We start from the raw sequence: 26928 nt of genomic DNA, 5'->3' as shown, positions 1-26928 counted from the left end.
ATCAATGAAGTTGATCCTTATTTAAGAGCCTTGCGTGAAAAGTTGGCAGTCCAACCTGAGAATCATCCTCACTTACTAGATCGGGAAGGACTACTCTTTTATAGAGGCAGAATTGTGATTCCACCAGCATCATCTCTTTGCACCACCTTGCTGGCCGAGTTCCATAATTCTAAGATGGGAGGTCATTCTAGAGTATTACGGACTACACCCGGATTGCCCAATCTTTTTTTTGGGAAGGTATGAAGAAAGATGTTTGAAAATATGTTGCAACTTACGACACATGTCAGCGAAATAAAAGTGAAACTCGCTCCCCAGCCGGCCTTCTACAGCCCCTACCAGTGCCATCTTAGGTTTGGGAGGAAATTTCTCTTGAATTTGTAGATGGATTACCTCTTTCAACAGGAAAAACCATAGTCATGGTCGTAGTTGACCGTCTTACCAAATATGCTCATTTCATAGCATTAGCTCATCCTTATATAGCAAAGAAAGTTGCTGAAGTTTTTATCACCAATGTGGTCCATCTTCATGGAATGCCTACAGCGATGGTAAGTGATCGTGATCCCATTTTCTTGAGCACTTTTTGGAAGAATTTTTCACGCTGCAGGGGACTCAGTTGAAGATGAGCTCCACATACCACCCATAGTCCGATGGTCAAACAGAGGTGGTAAATCGTTGCCTCGAACAATACCTCCGCTGTCTTTGTAGTCAACACCCCAAGATATGGGCCCAACAGTTACTATGGGTGGAGTACTGGTAAGACTTTCCATCAGTCGTTGGGAACCACTCCCTTCCAAGCACTTTATGGCCAGCCAACCCCGACGGTTGTTAATTATTTAGTGGGAGCAGCTGTAGTGGATGAAGTGGACAAAGACTTGAAGGACCGGGAAGAGTTTCTGCAACAGTTGAAAACCAACCTCCAAAACGCCAGTAACCGCATGAAGCAACAAGCAGATAAGAAGAGTCGTGACTATGCCTTGGAAGAAGGTGACTAGGTGCATCTCCGCCTTCACCCATATCACCAACACAACTTGTTTCGGCGAGCTCATCAGAAGTTGGCAAGTCAATTTTTTGGACCTTATCAGATTCTGGAACGCGTTGGTGCTGTTGCCTATAAATTGGCTTTGCCCGACACAGCACGGGTTCATCCGGTTTTCCATGTATCCCTCTTAAAGAAGCAGTTCAGCGACAGGTCGCGAATTACCACTCATCTTCCACCCTTTTCAACAGACAACACACCTGTGCTACAACCTTTACTGGTGAAGAATTACCGTTGGGTTAAGCATGGTGACAAATATATTGCAGAAGCTTTGGTACAATGGAGTGGTCTTCCGCCTGAAGACGCCACATGGGAATAAGTCGATTGTCTTCGCCAACAATTTCTGAATCTCGACCTTAAGGACAAGGTTCGTGTTCAAGGAGGAGCGATTGATAGGAATCATGGCCGTGGTAGAAGGAGTAGGAAGCCTAATCCACGTTATTTGGATTAAGCTTCCACTTGGGGATTGGGTGAGGTTCAAACTGAGAAGTTGATTGTTATCACACTTCTCAGTTGAGTAGCTATGGAGCTACAGCTATGTTATCTTTAAGTTGTTATGTTTATCTTTTGCTTATCTTTATCTCTTTTATTCCATGTTATCGTTTGTTTTCTTTAAGTTAGGAAGAAGGAGTAATTGAGTAGGAATAGAGTTCTTATCAGATGGGTTGTTCATGCCCAGTAGGAGTAGTTGTCTATTTAAGGGAGGAAATAGCTAAGAGGAGGGGATCGAAGATATAACACATTGGTGTACGATGTTTTCCTACCTCAAGTGGAAAGGGTGTTTTTCCTACCTCAAGTGGATTATTTATCAATTCCATAATCATTTTTCATTCACAACCCATCTATCAATCTAGTGGATTCTTATCATACAACTTACCCTACACTCATCATGGTCATTGAAACAAACCACCTTCACATCCAAATCTTGGTGGAGACCAGAGATCTTTGCATCAGAACCTAATGAGTGGAGTTTTTCTTGTTTGAACTCAACAATCTCCTCCTTATTCAACGAATAGACCTCCACAAGTTCAATTTCTGAAGTAGAATTTTTTTAGATGAATTTTCTGAAGTAGAATGACTGGGAAGAACCCATATAACTTGCTCAGTCACCAAAGGAGGCTGTTCTTCCTCTAAGGCACACAGAGATAAATCACTGGAAGGAATATGTTGGGGAGAATTCACTTCTCATCTGCATCTCGGTGGCCTCCCTCATGGATCTCTGCATCAACAGAACTTGATGACTATGGTTAAACTCAACCACTCAGGCATCACATTCATTTTGATCACCGTGGTTAACTCTTGAAGACTTGACGTGAGTAACATCATCCTTACCTAACTCTTGTACTTCCCTCGACCTTGGTTCCATTTCATCTTCTGGATGTGCTAGTGAGGATGCTGCATGCATTTCTTCATCCTTAGAGGAATCCATTCCTCCCTATGCTCTCACTGTGCAATTCAGATTCCTTATCTGCAATGTGAACAGTTTCAATTGAAAAAGAAGGTGAACCCATTTCGGATATCTCTGCTTGCAAATTAGAAGAAATGGAGGAAAACCGTCCTGGTGATTATGGTTGGGATTTTGTATGTTCTCGTCCAGCAACACGTTATGTACATTCGTCAAAGAAGAAGATAGTTTGAAAGGAAGAAGGGGCATAATGGGTGGTTTTACTTAAGTAAATCACGTGGAAGTCACGTGACTCCACTTCCATGAGGATTTAATGCCAAAACCAAACATAATGCCCTTTTGTGATGGATTTTAATAGTTTAAATCCCGAGTTCGAGACAAATGATAGTTTGGTACCCTTCCGTCAAAACGCGTGATAGTTCAGTACCCTTTTGTGAAGTTCTCCCTATTATATATTTGGACCCCTTAATTTGCATTTGTTAAATCTTTAGCTTTGTTATTTTCTAATATTTTTTGTTAGTTTTAGTATTTTAGTATTTCCAGGTCATTGAGAGAAAATGACGTTATTTATGTGGAATTGCATAAAGAGAGAGAGAGAGAGAGAGAGAGAGAGAGAGAGAGAGAGATAAAAAGGAATGAGATATTTTGTAGAAGACCAAAAAGAGAGGAAAATTGAAGCCAAGAAGCTTGTTGTTAAGTGTAGGACCAAAAAAAAGAAATGAAAGAAGAAGAAAAAAATTGAGGAAAGCCAAGTCTTTTGCTTTATTTCTTCTATTTTATTTATGTGTTCTTTTATTCATAAAATCCCAAAAAAAAAAATAGAACTAGGTTAAAATAAGATTAGTTTAAATAGAAATTAATTTTCGCAACACAATTCCCTGTGGATTTGACCTTGCACACACACTATATTGTAAACGATTAGTGCGCTTGCGAGTAATTTAAAACTCACAACATAGAGCTTTGACTGAAATACCTCATTATGCATTAATATAAACAAATTGTCTTAAATAATAAATACACACTAAAAGCGATAACATAAGTGCCACATGCGGCACTAACTTTACATAATTATTGTCATAATATAAGCCATAAAATAAAACACCACTCATTAAGGAATGCATAAGATAAGTCCCAACATTATCATAAAAGATAGACTATGCAAAAAATTCCATTACACAAAAGGAGACACTGATGGCCTCATTTATATAATCAGAATCAGCACAAGGATCCTGGTAATCCTGGTACTCATTGTTCTCAGCTCCTGCACAATCGTCTATGAGATGGTGGATAACATTACAATCCCATATATAAATAAGTGAGTTAAATGTTTCCAATAACATGATGTTTAATGCTTTATTTAAGGAGATAGATAACATATTGATGAAATGACAGTTTTATATGCAGAATATTAATTATTTCAATTTGGTTATTTCACTACACTTTTTTTGAGCCGTCACTCGATTGGCGGTTATCCTCGGAGCTGTCCCTCCTATATTACTTTTTATTAGCATTTTCATACTAGCAGAGACGTCCATCTCCTAGTACTTTGAGAGCCATCCCTTTCAACTTGTTAATTATTATGATTTCCAATACAGGCAAACGTCCCTAACCTGAACCTTTGGGAGTCGTCCCTCCCAATATTAATAAGTTCATTATTCACAGTATGCAATATTCATACACACACATCTAATTTAAATAAAACATAAACATAACATTTATGGAAATCAATACTACCATCAGTAAGTATTTTATACTTATAGTCTCTTGCTTCAAAGGAGTTCCCACACACACAGGTGTTTATTGCAATGCAATATCATTCATGTGATATTCTTATTACTTTTTAGTTTCTAATTAATTACCATAACCTTAATGTTATCTTAAACATTATTTCGGCATATAAAATAAACATGCAATATTACTATTATTTCTAAAAACATTTAAGTGGGCATTATTTCAACTATTTTATATTTTGTATAAAGCAAGATGGGCATTATTACGACATCATTCTTAAAAACATACTCTTTTTTTTTTTACTAAATTAGACATAGTATCCTCATTAAGCATAAATAATGAGTTTTATATTTGTAGAACAAATGGGCGGTATAATGGCATAAATTAAGATAATCCTTATTTTAATTTTATAAGATCCGAGCAGAGTAACGACATTAATATAGTTAATGCCAAAAATATTTCAAAACATTTGGGCAATACAATGACGTTTAAAAATATTTTCATTGACAGCTAACTATATCCCTTCTATATTTAAAAATGACTCAAGCACGCACACGCACGCGCGCGCGCACACACACATATATAAACATAATAACTTTTAAAATGATAAAACATGAACTAAGAGTTTAGAGGCTTACAAAGGGCTTATAAAACCAAAGGGAATTGTACCACCTTGCTGCTAACCAACCGAGAGTGAGAGATATTTTTGTACACTACTCCGGCCAAAAAGAAAAAGAGGCACATTAAGTTTACTTCTAAGGAAAATAAACTAAACAAATGGAAGAGAAGCAATGTTTTTTCTTATCGAGAGAGAGAGAGAGAGAGAGAGAGAGAGAGAGAGAGAGAGAGAGAGAGAGAGAGAGAGAGAGAGTTTCCTACCAGTGTAACTCGTAAGAGAAAAATAGATGATTTGAGAGTAATTTTCCACTTCCTTTTTAGGTGCTGGCTGGAACTACACAGGGAGAAAGAAGAGCTTGCTTCTTCTTTGCTTGGTTTGATTTCTGATCGAGGAAATAACAAAGAGAAAATGAGTGTTCGTCTGGCTAGTTTCTGCACTAAATTAAGGAGAAGAAAAAAAGTTGCAGAGAGCTTTTATGAAAGAGATGATTTTCGGTTTCTTTGATGTGAAGAACAATCCATGGAGCTTGCTGTATATATAGAGGTTTCAAAGGGTGCAGATCATTTAGCAAAAACAATCTAAGGTCAGGGAAGTTGCATCTATTTTGGTGATTCATCAAAACCATCATCACATATCAAAATATCCATTATCCTTAAGTAACTAGAATTAAGTTCTAACCATTTTACTAACTAATTAACTTATTAGTTCTAATCTAATTACGGGCTTCCCATACACGTTCTGGGCTCATGAATCAACCCAAAATATTAGTTTAAGTAATAATGAATTTTTATAAAATATCGTCAACGTGTTACGTGCATGCGATTTGCACTGAAACTCTAGGTCGATCGATCGACCTTTCTGGTGGATCGATCGACTTTAACAATTCATAGTTACTTCTCTTGATACAATATATATATATATATATATATATATATATATATATATATTACGGTGAAATCAGGGAAACAGTCAAAATAGACTGGCCTGTCATGCATAGTTGCTTCAATGACTCCGAGGAGACTATCCTGCCAGTCCGTGAAGCGGGCATCTCTTAATCCTAACATAATAGAGGCTTTAAGACCTCTTCTTGTTAGGGGCTTAATGGCGACCTGAACTAATCCTATGTGGATAAAGTTGTGGCCTTCTCTTCTATGTCGCTTAATGGCTTCTAGGCTAAAAAGCTGGCATAACTCATGTTCCTTATTGAGAGCATAAACTTGCTCTACAAGTTTATGCTCTCAATAAGGAACATGAGTTATGCCAGCTTTTTAGCCCAGAAGCCATTAAGCGACATAGAAGAGAAGGCAGAGCAAGTTTATGCTCTCAATAAGGAACAGGAGTTATGCCAGCTTTTTAGCCCAGAAGCCATTAAGCGACATAGAAGAGAAGGCCACAACTTTATCCACATAGGATTAGTTCAGGTCGCCATTAAGCCCCTAACAAGAAGAGGTCTTAAAGCCTCTGTTATGTTAGGATTAAGAGATGTCCGCTTCACGGACTGGCAGGATAGTCTCCTCGGAGTCATTGAAGCAACTATGCATGACGAGCCAGTCTATTTTGACTGTTTCCCTGATTTCACCGTAAGTCTAAGTGATCCCCATATCTTAAAGGTTTTAACCCTGAGCATTAGAGCTCAAGGATACAAAATTTTTGAAGGTGTTCAGCCTTTAGCCTTGTTTTACAGGATCTACTATAAGTGCACTGGAACTAACATGAACTTCCAGGCAATCAATAGAAGCCCAACTGGTCAAACCATGTTGATTCAAAGTAGCCAGAGTAACGCGAGTATTCACGTTCCTTGAACTATTAATTGGTCTGACATTGAGTTACCCAAAGAATGGAGTTTAACCAATGAAAGTTTTAAGCCTGAGCTTATAAGGCATAATCTAGGAGACCTAGATTATATCCAGCAGTACTTGGATGGTACTGTTAAGATCAGTTTTGACCGAGATTCTTAGTCGACCCCTAAGTCAAATCTTCTCATAGAAGAAGTTGCAAGATCTAGTGCATCTAGATCTAAAGTGCCAAGGTCTAGATCATCTAGACAACCTAAGGATAAGACTCCAACTAGGCATTCGTTTGCTGGTTCTACCTCAACGGAAGAACTAAAGCGACGAGATCTAGAATTGGAAAAAGAACTAAGAAAGCTTAAGTTAAAGGGAGTCCAGACAACCTCCCAAGTGAGTCATCCATGTTATACAGTTGACACACAACTAGAAGATGAAGAATCCTAGGAAGGAAATGTCTCTCCTACGGAATCTGATTTTATAGTTGAAATAGTTGTAGACCCCCAACTATGCACCCTAAGGAAACCTAGGAAATCTTTCAAGATAGATTTTGATTTCCTTGAAATCGATTTTGACTCTGAATCAAATCTTGAAAGAAGAAAAGCCTATAAGGAAAGGTTCAACCTTGAACAAAAGAAAGGTATCTTAAGCCACTTTAAGAAACACTTATGTGAAATAGAGATGAACATCTCTTATTTCGATTTTGTTGATGAGTTTTACCCTGTAGAAAACAAGGTCCAAACCATCTCTAAGGAAAAATGGGTAAAAGAAGACAACACAGTTGTTTCTTCAAGTCACCCTCCACAAGAAGCCATAGTGTTCCAACATAGAACCACTACGGTCAAAGCCTCACCCTTTAAGGTTGCATCTGAGAACACAGATGTTAAGAAAGTCATTGAGCAAGCCAATTAAACCAACCAGTACCTAAACTCCATAGGAAACCAGTTGGATAAGATTGAAGAAAAGCTCGATAATAAGCCTCTTCTAAAAGAGAAACATAAGCCTTTTAAGCAAGAGAAACCAATAATCAAGTTTCCAGATCTAAAACAGGGAACTAGTTTAAAGGTTAACAAAGATAAGCCCTTTGTTGAAAAAATAGAGGAAATGCTTAAGGATTTGGTCAAGGCCAAACAAGAACAGCCCAGTAGTTCCAACACTCTGTCTGTTGCTAAGATCCCTGAGCCTTCTGAGAATTCATCAGAGACAGAATCCTCTTCGAAGTCTGATTCAGATGAAAACATCAGAAAAGTCGAAAAAGCCCTTTCAGCTTTAGAGTTGAATAGGATTCACAAGCCTAAGTTTTCACCAACAAGTTTCACCAAGAATTGGTATCCCAAACCTACCCCTCCGGATATCCAATTTGAGGAAAGAAGTTTCCAAAGTCAATTTGCAGTTTCTGCTGATAAACTATACGAGTGGAATATCGATGGTTTAGCAGAGCAGCAAATCCTTGATAAGTTAACCCATATGACCATGGTCTCTAGCAGTTATGTTATGAACCATGATTTAAGCCAACCAGAGGTTGTTGACCTCTTAGTTACGGGTTTCACAGGAACCCTTCAATCCTGGTGGGAAAAGCATCTCACTGATGAGTCAAGAGCCAGCATAAGAAGTGCTGTCAAAACCAATGAGGAAGGAATCCCCATATTCAATGAGAAAATTGGATTAGGAGATTCTGATGCTGTCAACACTTTGTTCTATACAATTGTAGAACATTTTATTGGCACGCCAAGTCACCTTGCGTCTAGAGTCCATGACCAACTAAGTAACCTTAGATGTCCAACCCTAAGTGACTTTAGATGGTACAAAGATGTATTCCTCTCTAGAGTTATGCTAAGAGATGATAGCAACCAACCGTTTTGGAAAGAAAAATTCATAAACGGTCTGCCTCACCTCTTCGCCCATAAGATCAAAGAAGTCTTAGTCAATGAGAACAATGCGATAGAGTATGATAATCTCACTTACGGGAATATCATAAGTGCTATCCAAAAAGAAGGTCTTAAGATGTGTATCGATATGAAAATATCGAACCAAGCCAATAAGGATAAGAAGAAGGCTAAGTATGAAATGGGTAATTTCTGTGAGCAGTATGGTCTACCTTCAGTAGCACCATCTAAGAAACATAAGAAGTCTCGAAAGCATGAAGAATATAGAAAGCATAAGAAACGGTTTAAAAGATTCAAGAAAAGAAGCTTTGAGCCGAATGATTTCTATAAAAAGGAAAAGAGGAAACCTAAGAAAAGGTTTAAAAGATCTAAGTACAACAAAGACAGTTGTTATAAGTGTGGTAAGCCAGGTCACTTTGCAAAGGATTGCAAAGCTAAGGAAACCATTAAGTCTCTAAAAGTCTCTAAAGATAAAAGACACTGAGCCCAGTGACTATGAGTCTGAACTAAGTATTAGTTCAAGTGATAATAGCTATCGCTCCTGCAGTAGCAATGAGTCTGAGTCTGGTCCAGACATAAGTTTCAGTTGTAACGACACTTGTTGCAAAACAATTGGTGTTATGACCAAAGAAGAAGAGCAAGAAGAATTGCTTCTTGATCTCATAAGTAAAATTGAGAATCTTGAGTTAAAAGGACAATATTTAAAAAAGTTAAGAAAACTTCTCACAAAAAGGGAGGTAAATAAGTCTAAAAGTCTTGAGATAAGTTTAAGCAACACTCTTAAAAGATTTGATAAACCAAAGGAACAAATCACAATAAAAGATTTGCAACTTGAAGTTAATCAAATTAAGTCTGAGATTAAAATACTTAAGGAAGAAAATCAAGAGTTAAAACAGGATGTTAATCTCTTGAAAATTGAGCACAAGCTTAAGTCAGCCGCTAGCAGTCCTAATGATAGCGAAGCCGAGTCCGAACCTAAGCTTGAAGATACGCCTCCATTTGAAGAAAAAAGTCTAAGTCTAATCAACCGAATCCATATTAAAAAATGGTATTCCAAGATTATGATTAAGATTCAAGATTTTTTGAGTTATCTGTAGTTGTATTAATTGATACAGGTGCAGATTTAAACTGTATACAAGAAGGACTAGTTCCTACGAAGTATTACAGTAAGACAAAAGAAACTTTGCGTTCTGCTAATGGCAGCAAGATGCAAATTACTTTTGAAATAAGTAAGGCCCATGTGTGTCAAGACAATGTTTGCTTTAAAACATCATTTGTCTTGGTTAAGAATATGACTGATAAAGTCATATTAGGTTTACCTTTCATCACTCTGTTGTATCCTTTTACAACAGACCAGGATGGTTTAATTACCTATCCCATGGATGAAAAAGGTTAAGTTCAAGTTTTTGGCTAAGCCAGAACGAAGTCAATTGAATGCTTTCAAAAGCAATTCAATCTCTAAGTCTGTTAACCTAATCAAGTCAAAGACCCAACAGATAGGGTTTTTACAAGATGAGATTAAGGTTAAAAGAATTGAAGAACAATTAAGTCAATAGACCCTTCAGCAAAGAATCCAACTCTTTGAAGAAATGATCAAAAGTGAAGTTTGTTCTGATGTCCCTACTGCTTTTTGGCATAGGAAGAAGCATACGGTAAGCCTTCCTTATATCAAAGACTTTGATGAAAGAAGAATCACCTCTAAGGCTAGACCCATCCAAATGAGTTAAGAAGTTACTGAATTTTGCCGAAAAGAAATAGAAGACCTATTGCACAAAGGCATAATTTGTAAGAGTAAGTCACCCTGGTCATGTTCAACTTTTTATGTCCAGAAAAATGCTGAGTTTGAGAGAGGAGCCCCCAGGTTAGTCATTAACTACAAGCCCCTCAACAAAGTTTTGGAATGGATCAGATATCCAATCCCAAATAAGAGAGACCTAATTAATAGGTTAAGTGGATCCGTGATCTTCTCTAAGTTTGACATGAAAAGTGGATTTTGGCAAATCCAAATTCATGAGAAAGATAAGTATAAGACAGCTTTTGTCACACCCTTTGGACAATACGAATGGAACGTAATGCCCTTTGGTCTTAAGAATGCCCCTAGTGAGTTCCAAAATATCATGAATGATATTCTTGGTCCCTTAAGCAAATATTCCATAGTTTACATTGATGATGTCCTCATCTTTTCTAAGTCTATTGAAGAACACTGGAAACATTTGAATTCGTTTCTAGAAGTTATCAAAATTAATGGATTAGTTGTTTCTGCTACTAAAATCAAGTTGTTTCAAACCAACATTCGATTTCTTGGATACAATATCCATCAATCGAGAATAAGTCCAATTAGCAGAGTAATCCAATTTGCTGATAAGTTTCCTGATGAAATCCTTGAGAAAGCCCAACTCCAGCGGTTCCTAGGATCTCTGAATTATGTTGCTGATTTCTATCAAAACCTCCGTAAAAAATGCAAGCCATTGTTTGATAGACTTCAAAAGAATCCTCCTCCATGGACTGCTAACCATACCTCAGTTGTCAAAGAAGTTAAGATCCATGTCCAGACATTACCTTGTCTTGGCATTCCTACTATTGAGTCTTTTAAAATCGTCGAGACTGATGCCTCCGACATTGGGTGCGGTGGTATTCTTAAGCAGCAAGTTCATTCCAACCAACCTGAACAAATTGTTCGTTTCCATTCAGGTGTTTGGAATTCTGCCCAAAAGAATTATAGTACTATTAACAAAGAGATTTTATCTATAGTACTATGCATTTCAAAGTTTCAGGATGATCTCCTAAATCAAAAATTTTTAATAAGAGTTGATTGCATGAGTGCAAAACATGTTTTAGAAAAAGATGTTCAAAACATTGCATCTAAACAGATTTTTGCTAGATGGCAAGCAATCTTAAGCATATTTGATTTTGACATTGAGTATATTAAAGGAAGTCAGAATTCAATCCCTGATTTCTTAACCCATGAATTTTTGCAGGGAAAAAATGGCTGATAAGAAGAAAGAAAAGGCTTCGGCCTCTAAACCTAAATTAAGCACAAATGCTAAGCCTTTCAACCTTGTCACCCCAAGCCAACTAAGTTCCCAAGACCTTATTCTAAAAACTTCACCAAACCAGATGGTGAACCGCTTCACCTCCCTAGGAAGCACCTTAAGTCCAAGGCCGTCTTTTCAGTCTGCCTTAATAAGTCCCATAAGTCCTTATGATCCCTTTGAGCTTGTCAAACCTCAAAAACCTTTCATAAGATACCCTAAGACCTCTCCTTACTTTGCCAAAGAGCCACCCCATAATTTGTTCATTGTTGAGTCAGATTTTAGTCACCTAAAATCTGCTGAGGCCATTGCCAAAGTTTACCTTCCACCTCGCTGGCATTTTCCAGCAATCCACCCAGATAATCCTATTGAGTTTTACAGAGATGTACTCCTTCAAACCAAGTCCATACAAATCAACCCCATCCCTTACCAGAGAACACCTGGAAGGATTGCTTTCCACTCTCTGTTCATTATGAAGTTCGTTTCACAGAAGGACTGGGGAATGCCTCCTTATGTTCTAAGAAGTCTTTCCAACAGGAAAGTTCAATTCAGTTACCATGATTATGTGGATGCCCGGTACAAAGTCCTTTTGCACCAAAATGAGGAATTTACCCACTCCAGGTTTATCAATTTTGATAGAAACTTTAAAGGATCAATTCCTTCATGGTTTCACAGGTGGTGGCAAGTTCATGGACCTGTTCACCAGATCCTCCCTGAGGAAGTCAAAGAAGCTATACGGTATTTCTCTACCGTTAAAAAACTAGCACAGCAAGAAGAACAGTTGCCAATAACTGTCCACTTCTTTGCCCATTTCAAAGTCTCCTGGATTCTAAAGTGGCAATATGTGTTTAGTACTCAGAACTGCGTCGCCAGACAATTTTCTGTCAAATGGTGGGATAAATTCAAGTTCTCCTTGGTTCAGTCCCGTCTAAAAAATGAGTTCCCAGAAAAGCCTCTAGAAATCCAAGACTCTGTAACTCATGTTTCAGAGACTCAAGTTGAGCCTGCTACTCCTAAGCCAGAGTCTTCTACCTCTTCAAAAGGAAAGAAGCCCTCTAAGATCAAGCAAGTTGCTCTTAAGTTTATGCACCAGCTTATAGAAGCTGAAGATGGTGATGAAGACGAAGAAGCCTCTACTGCAGAGTTTTCTGTTCAGCATCATCACAACTTTGATCTCTTCCAAGATGCCTAAGATCCCTATGATTTCACAGATTTGGACTTGGACTCTTAAGTTGCCCCGTCGGCACAAAAAGACAGAAGTGTACAGTACTCGGTCGGCCACTCGACATGGTACTATTCATGAATAGTGACTTTTTCACTATTCACGAAAAGTTTTACCCCGCTTTCAGTACGAGTTACCTGAAGTAAAAGCAGAAGGAATCTGCTTTCGGTGCACGCCTGACAGCACTAAGCATGCTGGCATCCCGTGATCCTAGCCTTAAGCCCTCCTAAAGTCTATTTAAGGAGCAGAAGTCTAAAGTTCAAGGCAGAGCTTATTTTAGAGTTTATTCTAGAGTTTATACTCTTGTAATCTCACCTGAACCTCTCATAAGCCAAACACTTGTAATGTTTCATTCCAGTGTTTCTAAGTCTAAGCTTGTAACCGCCAATTGCATTCTGGCCTAAGTTCATTTGTAAGTTTTACATTCAAGTTATTTTGAATCTAAGCATTACTTTTAAGTTCTTTCATAATCTTTGAATACTCTATTATTTTGTATTCATATTTTGATATGCATGTTATTATGCACATTACTATGTTCATCTATGCTCGCCATCACTCTGTCCACACTACTACCACCACACTCTATATGCATTATCTTAAGTAGTTTATTTTTCTTGGGCATTACAATTCAAGTTGAAATAGGCTTTATCCAACATGCTCAACAGAGATATTGAGTTGTAGTAAGAAGTCCAAAACTGGACTCTTACTGTCCTCTGGTCTTTTTCATCAATTTTCATCCATCCCACTCCTTTTGCCCATTGTACATGCATCTTTCATTTAAAGTCGTAGTTAAATAATAAAGCACAAAATCTTATAGTAGCAAAAATAACCTTCAGACGATCTTGATCAGAACTCCTAGCCTAGCAAAATAGGACATAACTTCGTGTGGTGCAAGTACCACAAAAAGTATTCAAAAATTCTAAATCATGGAGTTCATCCTTTACACGTCTTTGCACTAACAAAATTGGACATAACGTACACATGGGCTACAAAAGTAAAAGAACTAACAAACAAAGAGTGCCAATTCGACCTTCAAGGATTACCTTTTTGCATCGGTGAACATATTCTTGTCCATCTTCGTCTAATTGACTTATATCCGTAAACATAAATTCTCTCTCTCTCTCTCTCTCTTTTTCCAACTGAAGCGCTTTTTCTCTAAGGCGCAACTCTCCTTCTCTAAGGCTCGCTTCTTCTTGCTTAAGAAGAAATATCTCTTTATCTTACTCACGTCCTGCTTTAAACAGTTTTATTTTCTTCTTTTGGCCTTTATTCATGTCATTTAGTACGCAATAATACCCATATTCGCTTTTTCTTTGCTATTTCGTTTCTTCTTTTCGGCTTTCCGATCTATTGATTGTTCCATATCTTCAAAAAAGCTTTGTGGGAGGCTTCCTCGTCCCTTAGAAAGTTTGATGTGAGAAGTTTTTGAAAGGGGTAGTTAAAATAAGAAAAATATAATTTTTAACTAAAATTTGGCTAAAATTTGGAGAGCTTTGCGCTAGATTTGGAGTGAGACACTGATGAGTAGTTCTAGACGTCATACCCATGCTCCTTTTGTGTCTTTATAAAATTGATATAGCTTTTAAAATTATCATTTAATCAAAATTTAATAGTGATTTATCATAAATTAAAGTATCAAATTATCATTTTAAAAGCGACATTATTTTTAGAGGGAGATAGGTATGTAGAGAAAATTTTGTAATAACTCACTTGTTGGGATGCTCTTAGAGTATCTCTAGTGAGCTCTTAATTTCAATTTTTTTTACCAAATTCGGTGAAAATCTTAAAAAAAATCAAGTTCAACAAATTCTCTATAATTTCTCTATTTTTGGCTTTTGTCAGAATTTCACTCCAAATTTGGCTCACAAATTTTATAAACTATTGAATATTTAACCATTTTTATCTCCTTTCACTTTTCATCTCTCCTCATTGTTAGAAGTGATTGCTTAAAACTAATAAAAAATTAATATCTAGTTAAAATAGAAAAATATTTAAAAAGTTTGACGTAGGAAGTTTTATAAAAATAGTAGTTAAAATAATAAAAATAATTTTTTTAACTAAAATTTTAAAACAATTTAAAGAGCTCAAGGGGATGATCTTACTCCCTCGTAAGTAAAGAAAGTGAATCATAGGTATTGTTTGGTAAAGACAGGTATAGAACAGAGTAGTGAGTTGTTAATTTTAAAATTAGTAAAAAATGATGATGTGATATAAAGTAAAAAGAATTTGTATAAAAAAGTATAAAAGTTTTGTATTGTAGTGATTTTTTTTATTTGAATAGTAATAAAAAATTATTGATGTGATATAAAAAGTAAAAAAATGAGTATGTCTTGACGTTGATTAGTATTAAAAAATATGAAAAAGTGAAAAAATAAATAAATAAATAAATAATTGTGAACAACGCACTACTGTGTTTGTTCCCGTTCTTGCCAAACAACCCCATAGTCGTGTGGTGACTGTGTCTGAGTCTCGTATTTGTGGTCATGGAGGAGCAGCAGCAGTGCAGGGAAGAAGAACCCAAAAAGCTATCAACGCTCAGTGAGAAACCGATGTTGGGAAGGGTAAGAGCGACGCCAAAGCGCTTCGTGAAGAGCCAAATCCCGGATTCCATCCTCAACAACCCAGCCCTCAACGCCGCCATCGCGCTCCTCCCCTCCAACTACAACTTCGAGGTCCACAAGTGCGTGTGGCGCGCGGTCTCCACCAACGCCAAGCGCGTGGCCCTCCAGCTCCCGGAGGGCCTCCTCATGTACTCCCTCATCCTCTCCGACATCCTCACCTCCTTCGCCTCCGTCTCCCACTGCTTCATCCTGGGCGACGTCACCTACGGCGCCTGCTGCGTCGACGACCTCTCGGCCTCGGCCCTCGGCGCCGACCTCCTCATCCACTACGGCCACAGCTGCTTGATCCCCATCGACTGCACATCCATCCCCTGCCTATACATCTTCGTCGACATCCAAATCGACACCCACCGCCTCCTCCAAACCCTAACCCTAAATCTCCCCACCACCAAAACCCTCGTCCTCGCCGGCACTATCCAATTCGCTTCGGCCATCCGAACCATCAAGCCCGACCTGGAAAACCACGGTTTCCGGGTCTCGATCCCGCAATCGAAGCCTTTATCCGCCGGCGAGGTCCTCGGTTGCACCGCCCCTAGGATTCGCACGGTTGGTGAGGAGGAGAGCGTGATAGTGTTCGTGGCGGACGGGAGGTTCCATCTGGAAGCGATGATGATAGCGAACCCAGGCATTAGGGCGTTTCGCTACGACCCCTACATGGGAAAGTTATTCTCAGAGGAGTATGATCATGAGGGCATGAAGGAGGCGAGGAAGAGTGCAATTTTGAGGGCCAGGAGGGAGGCCAAGAGTTGGGGCATTGTGTTGGGGACATTAGGGAGGCAAGGGAATCCTCGGATTCTCGAGAGGTTGGAGCGGAGAATGGAAGAGAATGGCTTCGATTACACAGTTGTTCTGATGTCGGAGATTAGTCCCCAGAGGGTGGCATTGTTCGGGGACTCCGTGGATGCTTGGATTCAGATAGCATGTCCTAGGTTGTCCATCGATTGGGGTGAGGCATTCCAGAAGCCGCTCTTGACGCCGTTCGAGGCCGAGATTGCACTCGGCTTTGTACCCGGTTGGTGGGAGAAGAGTACGGTTACTTCGGGTACTGGGTGCTGCGACAAGAGCCAGTCGTACTGTGGGTGTGGAAACGGGGATTATCCCATGGATTATTATGCTCAGGATGGTGGGGACTGGAATTCCTCTTATGTGAAGAACAACAAGTCGTCCCGCCCTGTCAGGAGAAATTTGGTGTCTTCTCATGTTGCTGTTTCCTAACACTGTCCTATTATATACCAAGCGGGGTTTTTTCTTACTCTCTGTAGTTTTGATCTTGTATTGTTCATGGATTTGATTATAAATTCTATTGAGATCCCCATGTTGTCACGATATGTGTAAAATGGTTTTCATCTTATATTGTTATTGACAAAAGAACCATGCTTAAAACTGTGCTTATATAATAAAAGCCAAAGTGGTGAATATATTAGTTGGGCCCATCATTTTTCATGTTCGGCATGCTAGTTGTGCCTCTGAAATTGATGGTCTGATATGAACTTATAGCTGATGGTAGTAGATTTTAATCGCATACATAAGCAGATAAGCATACATGTAGTAAAAACATCTTTATTCTTCAATTGCATTAGTTTGGTTCTGCATTTTATTTCTAGGTTATGGCAGCTTCCTTAAGAACTTTATGGAATAGATGAATATTTAATGTGTACACCTATATAGGCATTAAAAGCCATAGAAATAGAAAAAGAACAGGTATTGCAATTCCAAATGAAATTGCTACCTTACCGTCAAAGAAAAAAGAAAAAATTGATCTTGTTAAATTCATAAGTGAATAGTTGGTAAATTTGTAGGCTGCAATGCATTACAGGGGAACAAACACCCCTATCAAATTAAGCTCTGCATGTGATCATATGCTACAGAAGGAACTGTACCTGTTTGTAAGAATTAGAATTTCTGTGAAATAATTGTCACATTATGTATGCGATCTTAGTTCTCACTGCCTCTACTTGGGACTTCTAATTCTTTTAACTTCAGTTGACCCTTGCTACTTTCACTATAGTGATAACTTTGATGGTATATTTTTCTGTAGGAATGATATACGTGTGGGGAAGTGTTTCAAATCCAAAAGATCCTAATTTGGTTTATATTTGTTATCATTCTATTTGAAAAGGAAAAGAAGAAAAAAAACCTGAACTTCATAATCTTTCCACCAATCCGGACTTGAATTTCAAACATTTGTTGTTATTTAAGTTCCTTTAGAGGTTCTTTATTCACATGTCTCAGTTTTAAATCTGAATTTTGTGGGGAGAGATTCAGAGGAAGATATGGCTCACTTTAAATGTAGATGAAAGAAAACATATAATATTAATGACTCCGAGTTACCTCAGTTTGTAAGATTCCTATTTTATTTTCTTTAACATTCTAGTCTTCTTAACGGCCAATTCAAACATGAAGAAGTCTGCTGCAGCTAAATTTTATCGTAATCTACAAACTTTTGGCACCAATGATATTTCTTTTTTCTAATATTTGGAGTTCTAAGGAGGTAGCAAAGGCTCATTCAAAGTGGGAGTGTGGAAATATATAAGGAGGAGGTGGGAAGTTTTTCAAGATTTGTTAGATATGAGATGGGAGATAGTCAAAGGTCAAGTTTTGACATGATTTGTGGTATGAGGAACGGTCCTTGAGGATATCTTATTCTGAATTGTTTAGTATTTTGCGTTGTAAGGATGTGTGGGTAGCGAATTATATGCAGTTCCGAAATAGAAATCTTTTTTGATAAAATATATTTTTTATTAGACCTTTACATGATTGGGAGGTGGATTTGGTCTCTTCTTTCTTTGAGTTGTTGTATTGTCTCGTATTAAGGCAAGGAGATGAGGGTAGATTCTTTTTGTTTTGGATGAATAATAATAATATTATTGAAAGAAAAGGACAAAGCCCTTGTACATGAAGAGTATACAAGAGAGTCGAATACCCTAAAGACTACTGCAATCTAAAAACAAATCGAATATACCAGATTCACTGAGTCAAAATTAGGAACATTGACAATAAACGAATCCAAAAGAGATCTTAGAAATGAGGATTTTTAAAAAAGCACATTGGACTCGCTATCCTCAAAGAGGCACCAATTCCTTTCTCTCTAAATGCTTCACATCAAGGGAGAAATTACTTTCCAGATTGCCTCTTTGGGGTGTTCCCACCCTTGAAATTTTCTGCAATGAAGTAGCTCTAGGATTTTTTATTTTTTATGAATAAAGTAGCTCTAGGATGTTACTAGGCATCACCCAAGAAACCCCGAACGTGTTAAGAACCAAGTGCCAAAGATCAATAATATACCCGCAGTGGATGAGAAAGTGATTAATAGTTTCCTCATTCTTTTTGCATTGGCAACACCAATTAGCTTTTTTAATTTTTATTTTTATGAATAATAATACTTTTATTAAAAAATGAAAGTTCCTCGTACACGAAGAGTATACAAGTGAACCAAGAGAGCCAAAGATATAGCTGCCACAACAATTTAGATAACAAATGAGATCTACCAAATTCCTTGAAGGAAAGTTAGGAACATGAACAGTAGCCCAATCCAGAAGAGATCTCAGGAAGGAGAATTTAAGAAGAAGCACATTGGTCTCGCTATCCTCAAAGAGCCGATGAATCTTTTCAAATGAAGCTTTTCCAACAACATTAGTTATCGGTGCAGGAGAGGTCCCCTCAGACTTGGTAGAACCTACCAGAGGCGCCGAAGAGGGTGGGACCTTCTACCCTTTGTTGCTATCGATAAGAAGAAAGCAAAATGCAAGGGGCTTTAACCTTCCAAGCCCCCCTTAGACAAGTAGATCTTCTTCCAACTAGCCAACCTTTTTTCCATTTTCTCGACTACCCCTTCCCAAATGGCTTTTAATTTGAAAGGAGCCCCTAGAGGCAGACCCAAGTATTTCAGAGGAAGAGAAGAGATGCTACAACTGAGAATATTGGCCAGCTCCTCTATATGCAAAACGTCCCCTACGACAACTAACTCAGATTTTTGGATGTTGACCTTCAATCCCGAAATGCCCTCAAAACACAGAAAAATGTGACCCAAATTATGAAGTTGATCATTGTCTGCGTCACCCATAATAAGTGTATCATTTGTGAATAGAAGATTAGATGTTTCCAAAGGGGTAGTGTTGAGGTTGTCTACTCAGAATCCTAATAAAAAACCCTAGACCATCACTCTAGAGAGCATCTTACTTAAAACGTCCATGACTAGCATAAAGAGAAGGGGTGCGAGAGAACTTCTGAAGAAGCCATGCGGGCTACCATTTATCAGGATGGAAAGTAGACCGTGGAAAATACAATTAGAAATCCACTTCCTCCATTTAGTACCAAACCCCACTATGGCTCAAGAAATAAGAGAGGAAATCCCAAATGACATGCTCATAAACCTTTTCCAGGTCTAGTTTGCACAAAACCAGGAATCCCATCTCATCCTATTGTCCAAGCACTTGTTGGCTATAAGTACTGAGTCTAGAATTTGCTTCCCCCTAATAAATGCATTCTGGCTGTTTGAAATAACCGCTCCCAACACTTGTTTCAATCTACTACTAGCAAGAACTTTTGCCAAGATCTTATAAACACTCCCCACCAAGTTGATAGGTTTGAAGTCCCTTACCTCCAGTTGTCCAATCTTCTTAGGGATGAGAGCAATAAAGGTAGCATTTAGACTCTTCTCAAACCTCTCATGCTCATGGAAGTTATGAAAGATGCTCATAAGATCAGCCTTCACTATAGACCAAGAAGAACAAAAAAAAAAAAAAAAAAAAAAAAAAAGGAGGAAGAAATAGTGAAGCTATCAGGGCTAGGGGCTTTGTCTTCATCCATAAAGCTTGAAGAACCTCCACTTGAAATGGGGAACTCCAAACCATCTAATTTGGAACACCAAAGAGCTGATCCTATAAAGAGGTTCTTGTAGTACTGAATGATTGTATCTTTGATAACCTCCTGCTCGGAAGTAACACTACCTTTAATACAAAGATTGGAGATAATGTTGTTTCTTCTATGAGAATTAGCAAGACAGTGGAAAAAACCGGTGTTGTGATCCCCTTATTTTAGCCAAGTTGCCCTTGATTTCTGTCTCCAGCTGATTTCTTGCATAAGGGCCACTTTTTCCAATTCAGTTTTCACCTTTTCCCTCACTCTCTCCTCTTCTACCAACTCTCTCATCTTCTAAGCCATCAAGAACTTGGATCTCCTTTAGCAAGGCTTTCTTCCTCACTTCTACATTTCCAAAAACCTCCCTATTCCAACGATTCAAATCAAACTTCAGCTGCTTTACTTTGTTAGCTAGAAAATTACAGGGAGTGCCGAAGAACTGATATGGATCCTACCACTGTTTGACTAGCTCTACAAAACTGTCTGCTTTCAGCCACATGTCCTCAAATTTAAATGAGCACGAACCTTTGGTCTACCTCTACAATCAAGCAATAAGGGAAGGTCAGAACCTATCAATCTTGGACAGAGCGTGGTCTTGGTTAATGGACTAAGTAAAAGAACCTCCAGTCAATGGTAAATCCATCAACCCTTGTTCTGAAATAAACTATGAAAATTCCCACATATTAGATGTTAAACGGGACAGCCCAACTCTTTTATTAGGGAAACGGGTAACATTAAAATCCCCTCCAATGCATAAGGGAACCTCCCACCAACTAAATACCCCGGACTACTCCTCCCACAGAAAATGTCTATTTGAAATTTTGAATCAGCATTAGGGCCGTAGACCCCTGAGAAAGCCCAGACAAACTGGTCCAAAACTGAATTGAATTTGCAGAATAAAGAGAAGGTGCCCACTGCCTCTTCTAAGCACTCCACAACACATTTATCCCACATTAATAGGATACCACCAGAGGCTCCGGATGCTGGTAGTGTCGCCCAACCCGTGAAAGGGCCACCCTACAAGTTCTGAATAATTCCAACTGTAATGCTCTCCATCTTAGTTTCTTGCAGACATGCTACATCAGGCTTACAACTTTTCATAAAATTGCTGATGCTAAGTCTTTTCCCTGCATCATTAAGACCTCTAACATTCCAGCTAAAGATTTTTAAATTCATAGCGGGGTGGAAGCCTTACCACGAATCCGAGGAGGAGAGTCCCAGTTCACTGAGCTTGACAAGTTGATGAGTCCTCTTACCCCTTTCATCCTGCTCCCTGAAACTTTTTTGGGAGGTCTCAAAGAGGTGGAGTGCTCATTGCGTCTGGATTCAATAGCAGAAAATAAATCTAAAGCCTCCTGCTCATAAGAAGACATAGACACTGGTATGTTTAGCTCGTAACCTTCATAAGAAACTCTGGAGAATTTTTCTAAGACATACATGGTTTGTTTAGCCCATTCTGAAGGCATCACCTTACTCGTCTGGAGTTTTGAGGGGATACCCTCTATGCTGTCATTAGAAGACCCAGACACTAGTATGATGAACACACGAGCGGCAGAGATGTTTCCTCTAGGCATGTTGCTTCCTTCCTGATCTTTCTGAATAGCTGGAAGACACAGGCTTGCTGGTTCACTGGAATCCTCTGGTGTCGACAGCCCAGAGTGAATTCGACACAATTCGAGAAGTCTGGGGGGATTTGCAGCTGAGAGGGCAAGACTGTAAAATCAGCACCGGAGGAAGCCCATCCACCTGAGATACTGAATCAAAGCTCGCTGTTACTCTTTGAGGATCTACCGCCCACTTGGAAATGAGCTTCACGTACATCCTAGAGCTCGCCGAAAGACGATGCTCAGTTTCTGGTTATCGGCTCCGACCCGTGAACCACCCACGAAAGCTTCTCACCCGAAATAAGGAGGCAACCCGAAAGACGCAACACGGGCCATACGCCCGTTACAGAAAATGGGTTCAAGCTTGTAGGAACTTGGGTCTTTGAAAAGCAAACGAGTGAAGCCCATGAGAAGATCGTGCCCTGGGAAGAATGACAACCCATCATGGACACCTCACCAAAGCCACATTCATCACCTTGAACCAAAGCCACACCATCTCAATAACATGGTTCACGGTGATGAATGGACACCTCAACAAAGCCACACCATCTCCACTTCTGCTTACCTTCAGGGAGGAGAATGACAACCCGCCACTGCTGAACTCTTCAATAGCCAAATAGGCACCATAAGAATTGCAGCTTCTCTGGCAAAGGAGTGCACTTTGTGAGTCTTTGAATTTTTTAATAAACCCCACACTGTTGTCCAGCCAAGCCACCTCATCCACTGTCAACAGAAGCCAAAAAACACCTCTTCCCAAATGAACCGACCGGAGGAAGCCTTTTCCCCGCTCGATAATATGTATACAAAGTGATTTGCCCTCTGTCAAAGATAAACCCAAAAGATTTCGATTTGACAAAGAAGAATCTACCCATGATGTCTTCAATACACTAACAATCTGAGTGGCAGGGAAGCATGCATCAACCACCCCATAACAAATTTGGTGAGGGGATAGAAGCCTCACAATCATTACACATTGATTTGGCTGCTACCAATATGAATGCTTCATTTTCCCCTTTTTTCAGACAACAATACAAGAATAAGGAATCCGAAAAAGCTCTTTGCTCACAGTTTAGTTGATTTGCTGATTTTAGGATTTATTTGACATTAGTTCTATACCGTGTTTCACCATTAGTATTTTTTTTTTCATGGAGCTGAGATACAAAATATAAAAGAACCACAACAGTCACATGCACAAAGACTTATAGGGATTAGATTCTTTTGCACTTCAATAAAGAATCATTCCATTACTTTGCTGCTACTGATTGGTTTAATGGCTAAGAGCTTGTCTAGAAGTGTGGCATAAAGGATGAAAAGCACTTCGAAACTGCACCGAAGTGCTTCTCCTGTAATGCATTTTGCAAACAATTGAAGCACTTTTTGTTCCTCCAGATAAGTTGAATATTGGTTTTTCTGAGAAGCTCAGATTTAGTGGCTCTCAGATCAGCTCAATTTCTGCTTATACAGGGAGCTGTTTCCAGGTCTTAAAGACCATTTTCCCAAAATGTTCATGACCTTTCCACTTAATTCCTCCATGCCCTTGTAAATTAAACTCTAAATGCTCATTTCTGCCGAAGGAGCCGCCGCATAGCATAGTGTCACCATTCTCAAGAACTAATACAAGTTCTTTCGTTGATGTTGACCAGGGTCTGACAGTGTCAGTGCCTCTCTGATCACCGTAGTTGATTAATTTCTAAAGGAAAAATGGACTTTTGCTCTTTGATCTATGAAACCTGAGCTACTTACAAAAAATCTATGAAATTTCGTAACTTCGCTGCATAAACTCTGGTAGGACCCCTTTTGATCTTGGTTTCTATTCTGATAGAATGTATTTGATCTTGAATACATCTTGTGATTCGGAAAAGGGCATTTTACTATTCTGTTTCTTGTTTTAGCAGTTGTGACAGGTCCTTATTTGCCAACGTTTTTTGTTCAGTTGCTAGAATAAAAATTTATGGAGAAGAGTCGATGCAATTCTTGTAGAACGTGCGTGTTAGACTTGACTCATATTTCCAATCATCTTTGTGCTATTACCATTTTCTCAAATCTAACACGCCTTCCAATTGTTTGTGATTTGCAGTCTGGTTGCAAAGCCATCTGGTGACTAATTTTACCTATATGAAACCAACTGAATGGAAGAAGACCGAAGTTGTGGTGCAAAGTTATGCATGCGTCAAATGCCCCAAAAGTTTTGTGCTTCCAACTGTGAATCATGCAAACTAGATTGCTTGACAACATTGAAGGTGACTGCAAGAAGATGGCAATTGTCAAACATGAAATTACTTGTCTCCTCGTTGTCATGTGCTGCATTGCAACCTGTGCTTTCAGGGACAATAGTTTGGACAATGATCATCGGAACAGACCAGGCTGGATTATACATTAGCATGTAGAGTGTTTTTAGGTGACTTCCTCTTATTTTCTGGAATATATCTTCTTTCTTATAGAGAATTTTCTTCTTTCTTTTAAATCTCTTAGAACTATATATATATATATATATATATATATATATATATATATATATATATATATATATATATATATATATATATATTTTCGAGTTCTTAATAGTTTTTTTTCCCCTTCTTGAGAATCTTTTACTGCTTGGGACTTTATTTTTTTCTATTATTTAATAAATGCTCAGTTTCTAAACAGAAAAAGGAAGAAAAAAGTAAACAAGTCGTCTAATTAGAAATTCTGGTTGAATTTGGTTTCTTTTCCGTTTAGTTGTCAGAATGTGTGTGGGCTTTTTGATAATTTGAGCGCACATTCTTATATTGTAATATTGAGGAACCATTTAGAGTTAGTAAATTGTTCAGACCACATTCGGCTCAACTTCGTAGAGAATGTTTCTTCATAGCGTGGAACTACTTTCACATTCTTGGACTGATTAGCACCTTATTCTAACGATTATCACTGTCCTACAAATGAATTCAACCCGAATTTGATTCGTGACTACAAAAATTTGCTCATGATTAACCCGCTCAATTATTAAGTGACACATCCGATTCACTTGATGAAAATCGATTAAGGCTCATGAGTCTAGCTGGTATAAAGCTAAGTCCAACTCGCTTGACTGATTCTAGTAAGGCTTGTGAGCCCAACTCAGACACGCATGTTTATATGTATGTATAAACATATCCTAACTTAATATTAACTAACATATTAAGTTATTAGCTTAGTTGGTTAATATATAGTTAGGGGTGTAATTTCGGACCGGTTATAACCGTTTAGGAAACCGACTCCGGATAATGGGGAAACCGGCTTGGTACCCGGAGCCGGAGCTGAGTATTAGTTTTCTAGGCACCCGGTTATAATTGGGTAACCGGCTCCGGGTAACAATATATTAAAAAAATTAAAAAATTACCCCTTACCCTTTATTAGATTTGATTGTCTTTGGTTCAGCTGGGTTTTTTTTTTTTTTTTTTTTTTGAAAAAAAAAAAAATGCAGAATAATACATGGGTATGTGACATAAAATATCTTGATATTGTATATAAAATTTTGGTCCCATGGTCTTAATTTTGCATAGGCAACATATGTTCAGGATCGTTCCATTCTTGATATGTATTGCGTTTTTTGTAATGCTTTGGCAATTGGCATATATGAGATATTTTAAAAATTATCAAGAAATTTTTCTTTTCCATAATAGAACCTTTCAACTTATGCTCCGTTTGTTTCGCCGTAAAATGATTTCTAAAAAATGATTTTGGCATTTTTCTGTGTTTGGTAGGGATAAAAATAATAGTCAACTGAAAAATGATTTTTGTTTGACCAAAAATGCTTAGTAAATTTAAAAAGCGTAAATCATTTTCCGAAGACGCTAGACGCATTCGACCTCTTTTAAATGACATAGTCGACCTTCACATTCAAGTAGTCGACCATCACCAAAATCTTGCAGGTACCGAAATCCGACATCTTGTCAATGTCACCGAAATTCGACCAACCCAGATTCCGGCAACCAAAATGGACGTATTCCGGCCATCTAGCAGGATCCCGGTTGGCTGGCCGGACAAATCTAGCCAGAAAATCCCGGCCGGATCCCTGCCGATTGGCCGAGATTTGGCCATTCTCCGGTTGTTCTGTGCCGGATTCCGGCAGTTTTGGCCGGAATCTGATCACTTTTGCCAAAATCCGACCAACCCAGATTCCAACGAAACTGTCCGGATTCCGGCCTTTATCTCGAATTCTAGCTATAGTAGCAGAAAACCGGTAAAAGTGGTCGGAATCCTGTTGGTCAATGACGAAATCTCATCACCGGTGATTTTTATATTATTTTACATTAATATTTATATGTTTTGAATAAAAATTGATTTTTATAGGTTAATATGATTGAATAAAAATATTATAAATATTTGTGATTTTTCATACGCTTGAAACACCGAAAAATGCTTTAAGTGAAAAATATTTTTCAGAAAAATGACTTCTCTGAAACTATTTTACGACGAAAACCACTTTACGTTAAAACAAACGGAGCATTAGTTGTGGATATCTTGAGAATGGAGAAGCCCCATATCCAAATTCCAAGAGTGAGACTTGGCAGCGAGGGACTGGACGTAAGCTTCGTCCTCTCTTCCACCCATTTGGATTATCAATATGGTAGATGGGTCTATACTCAATTTTACTTTAACTAGTATTAAAAATTGGACTACCTGCAAAAGTAATAGGCAATGTGAAATGATTAATACCCATTCTTAACAGACCACTCCCTTGATCACCATAGCCATGGATAAAGATTTCTAGGTTCGTCCATGATTGTTTCTTTTATTTTTATTTTCTTTAATCAGTTACTGCATGTGCATACTTGGTTCAATTGCAGCACCTTTTTTTTTTTTTTTTTTGGATGAACTACTATGTCCTTGATCTTTGTATCTTCAACGAAAAAGTTCAAAAACTGAAAAAGAGTCTCAGTGTTTACCTATTGGGTGTCGTTGATCAGTGTCATCTATATGATCTTCAATTTCTTGCAAACCATTGTTTATAAGAATTGCTTTTTGAGTTTTGAGTTTGCGGCGTTAGGATATATACCCCTGAAAAGTAGGATATGTGAACCATCTGCAATTGTAGATTTGTAGTACTGCTTCAGTTTTAAAATTCCAATTCCTTGAGGTCTACTACTACAGAAATCCAAAT

At 38.3% G+C, this 26928-nt stretch overlaps 1 protein-coding gene across 1 annotated transcript; it reads left to right on the top strand.

Annotated features, from left to right (window-relative positions):
• Positions 1-15138: 15138 nt before the first annotated feature.
• Positions 15139-24267, top strand: LOC133881673 (uncharacterized). Its single transcript, XM_062320667.1, has 2 exons — positions 15139-16580; positions 23881-24267. The coding sequence occupies exon 1, from the start codon at positions 15202-15204 to the stop codon at positions 16552-16554; it is 1353 nt and encodes a 450-aa protein (XP_062176651.1). The 5' UTR covers positions 15139-15201; the 3' UTR covers positions 16555-16580; positions 23881-24267.
• Positions 24268-26928: the final 2661 nt, after the last annotated feature.

Source organism: Alnus glutinosa, chromosome 11 (assembly GCF_958979055.1).
Source record: "Alnus glutinosa chromosome 11, dhAlnGlut1.1, whole genome shotgun sequence".
In the NCBI taxonomy this organism is placed as follows: domain Eukaryota; kingdom Viridiplantae; phylum Streptophyta; class Magnoliopsida; order Fagales; family Betulaceae; genus Alnus; species Alnus glutinosa.
The sequence above is the reverse complement of the archived record's forward strand: the minus strand, read 5'-3'. Positions and strand labels throughout refer to the sequence as shown.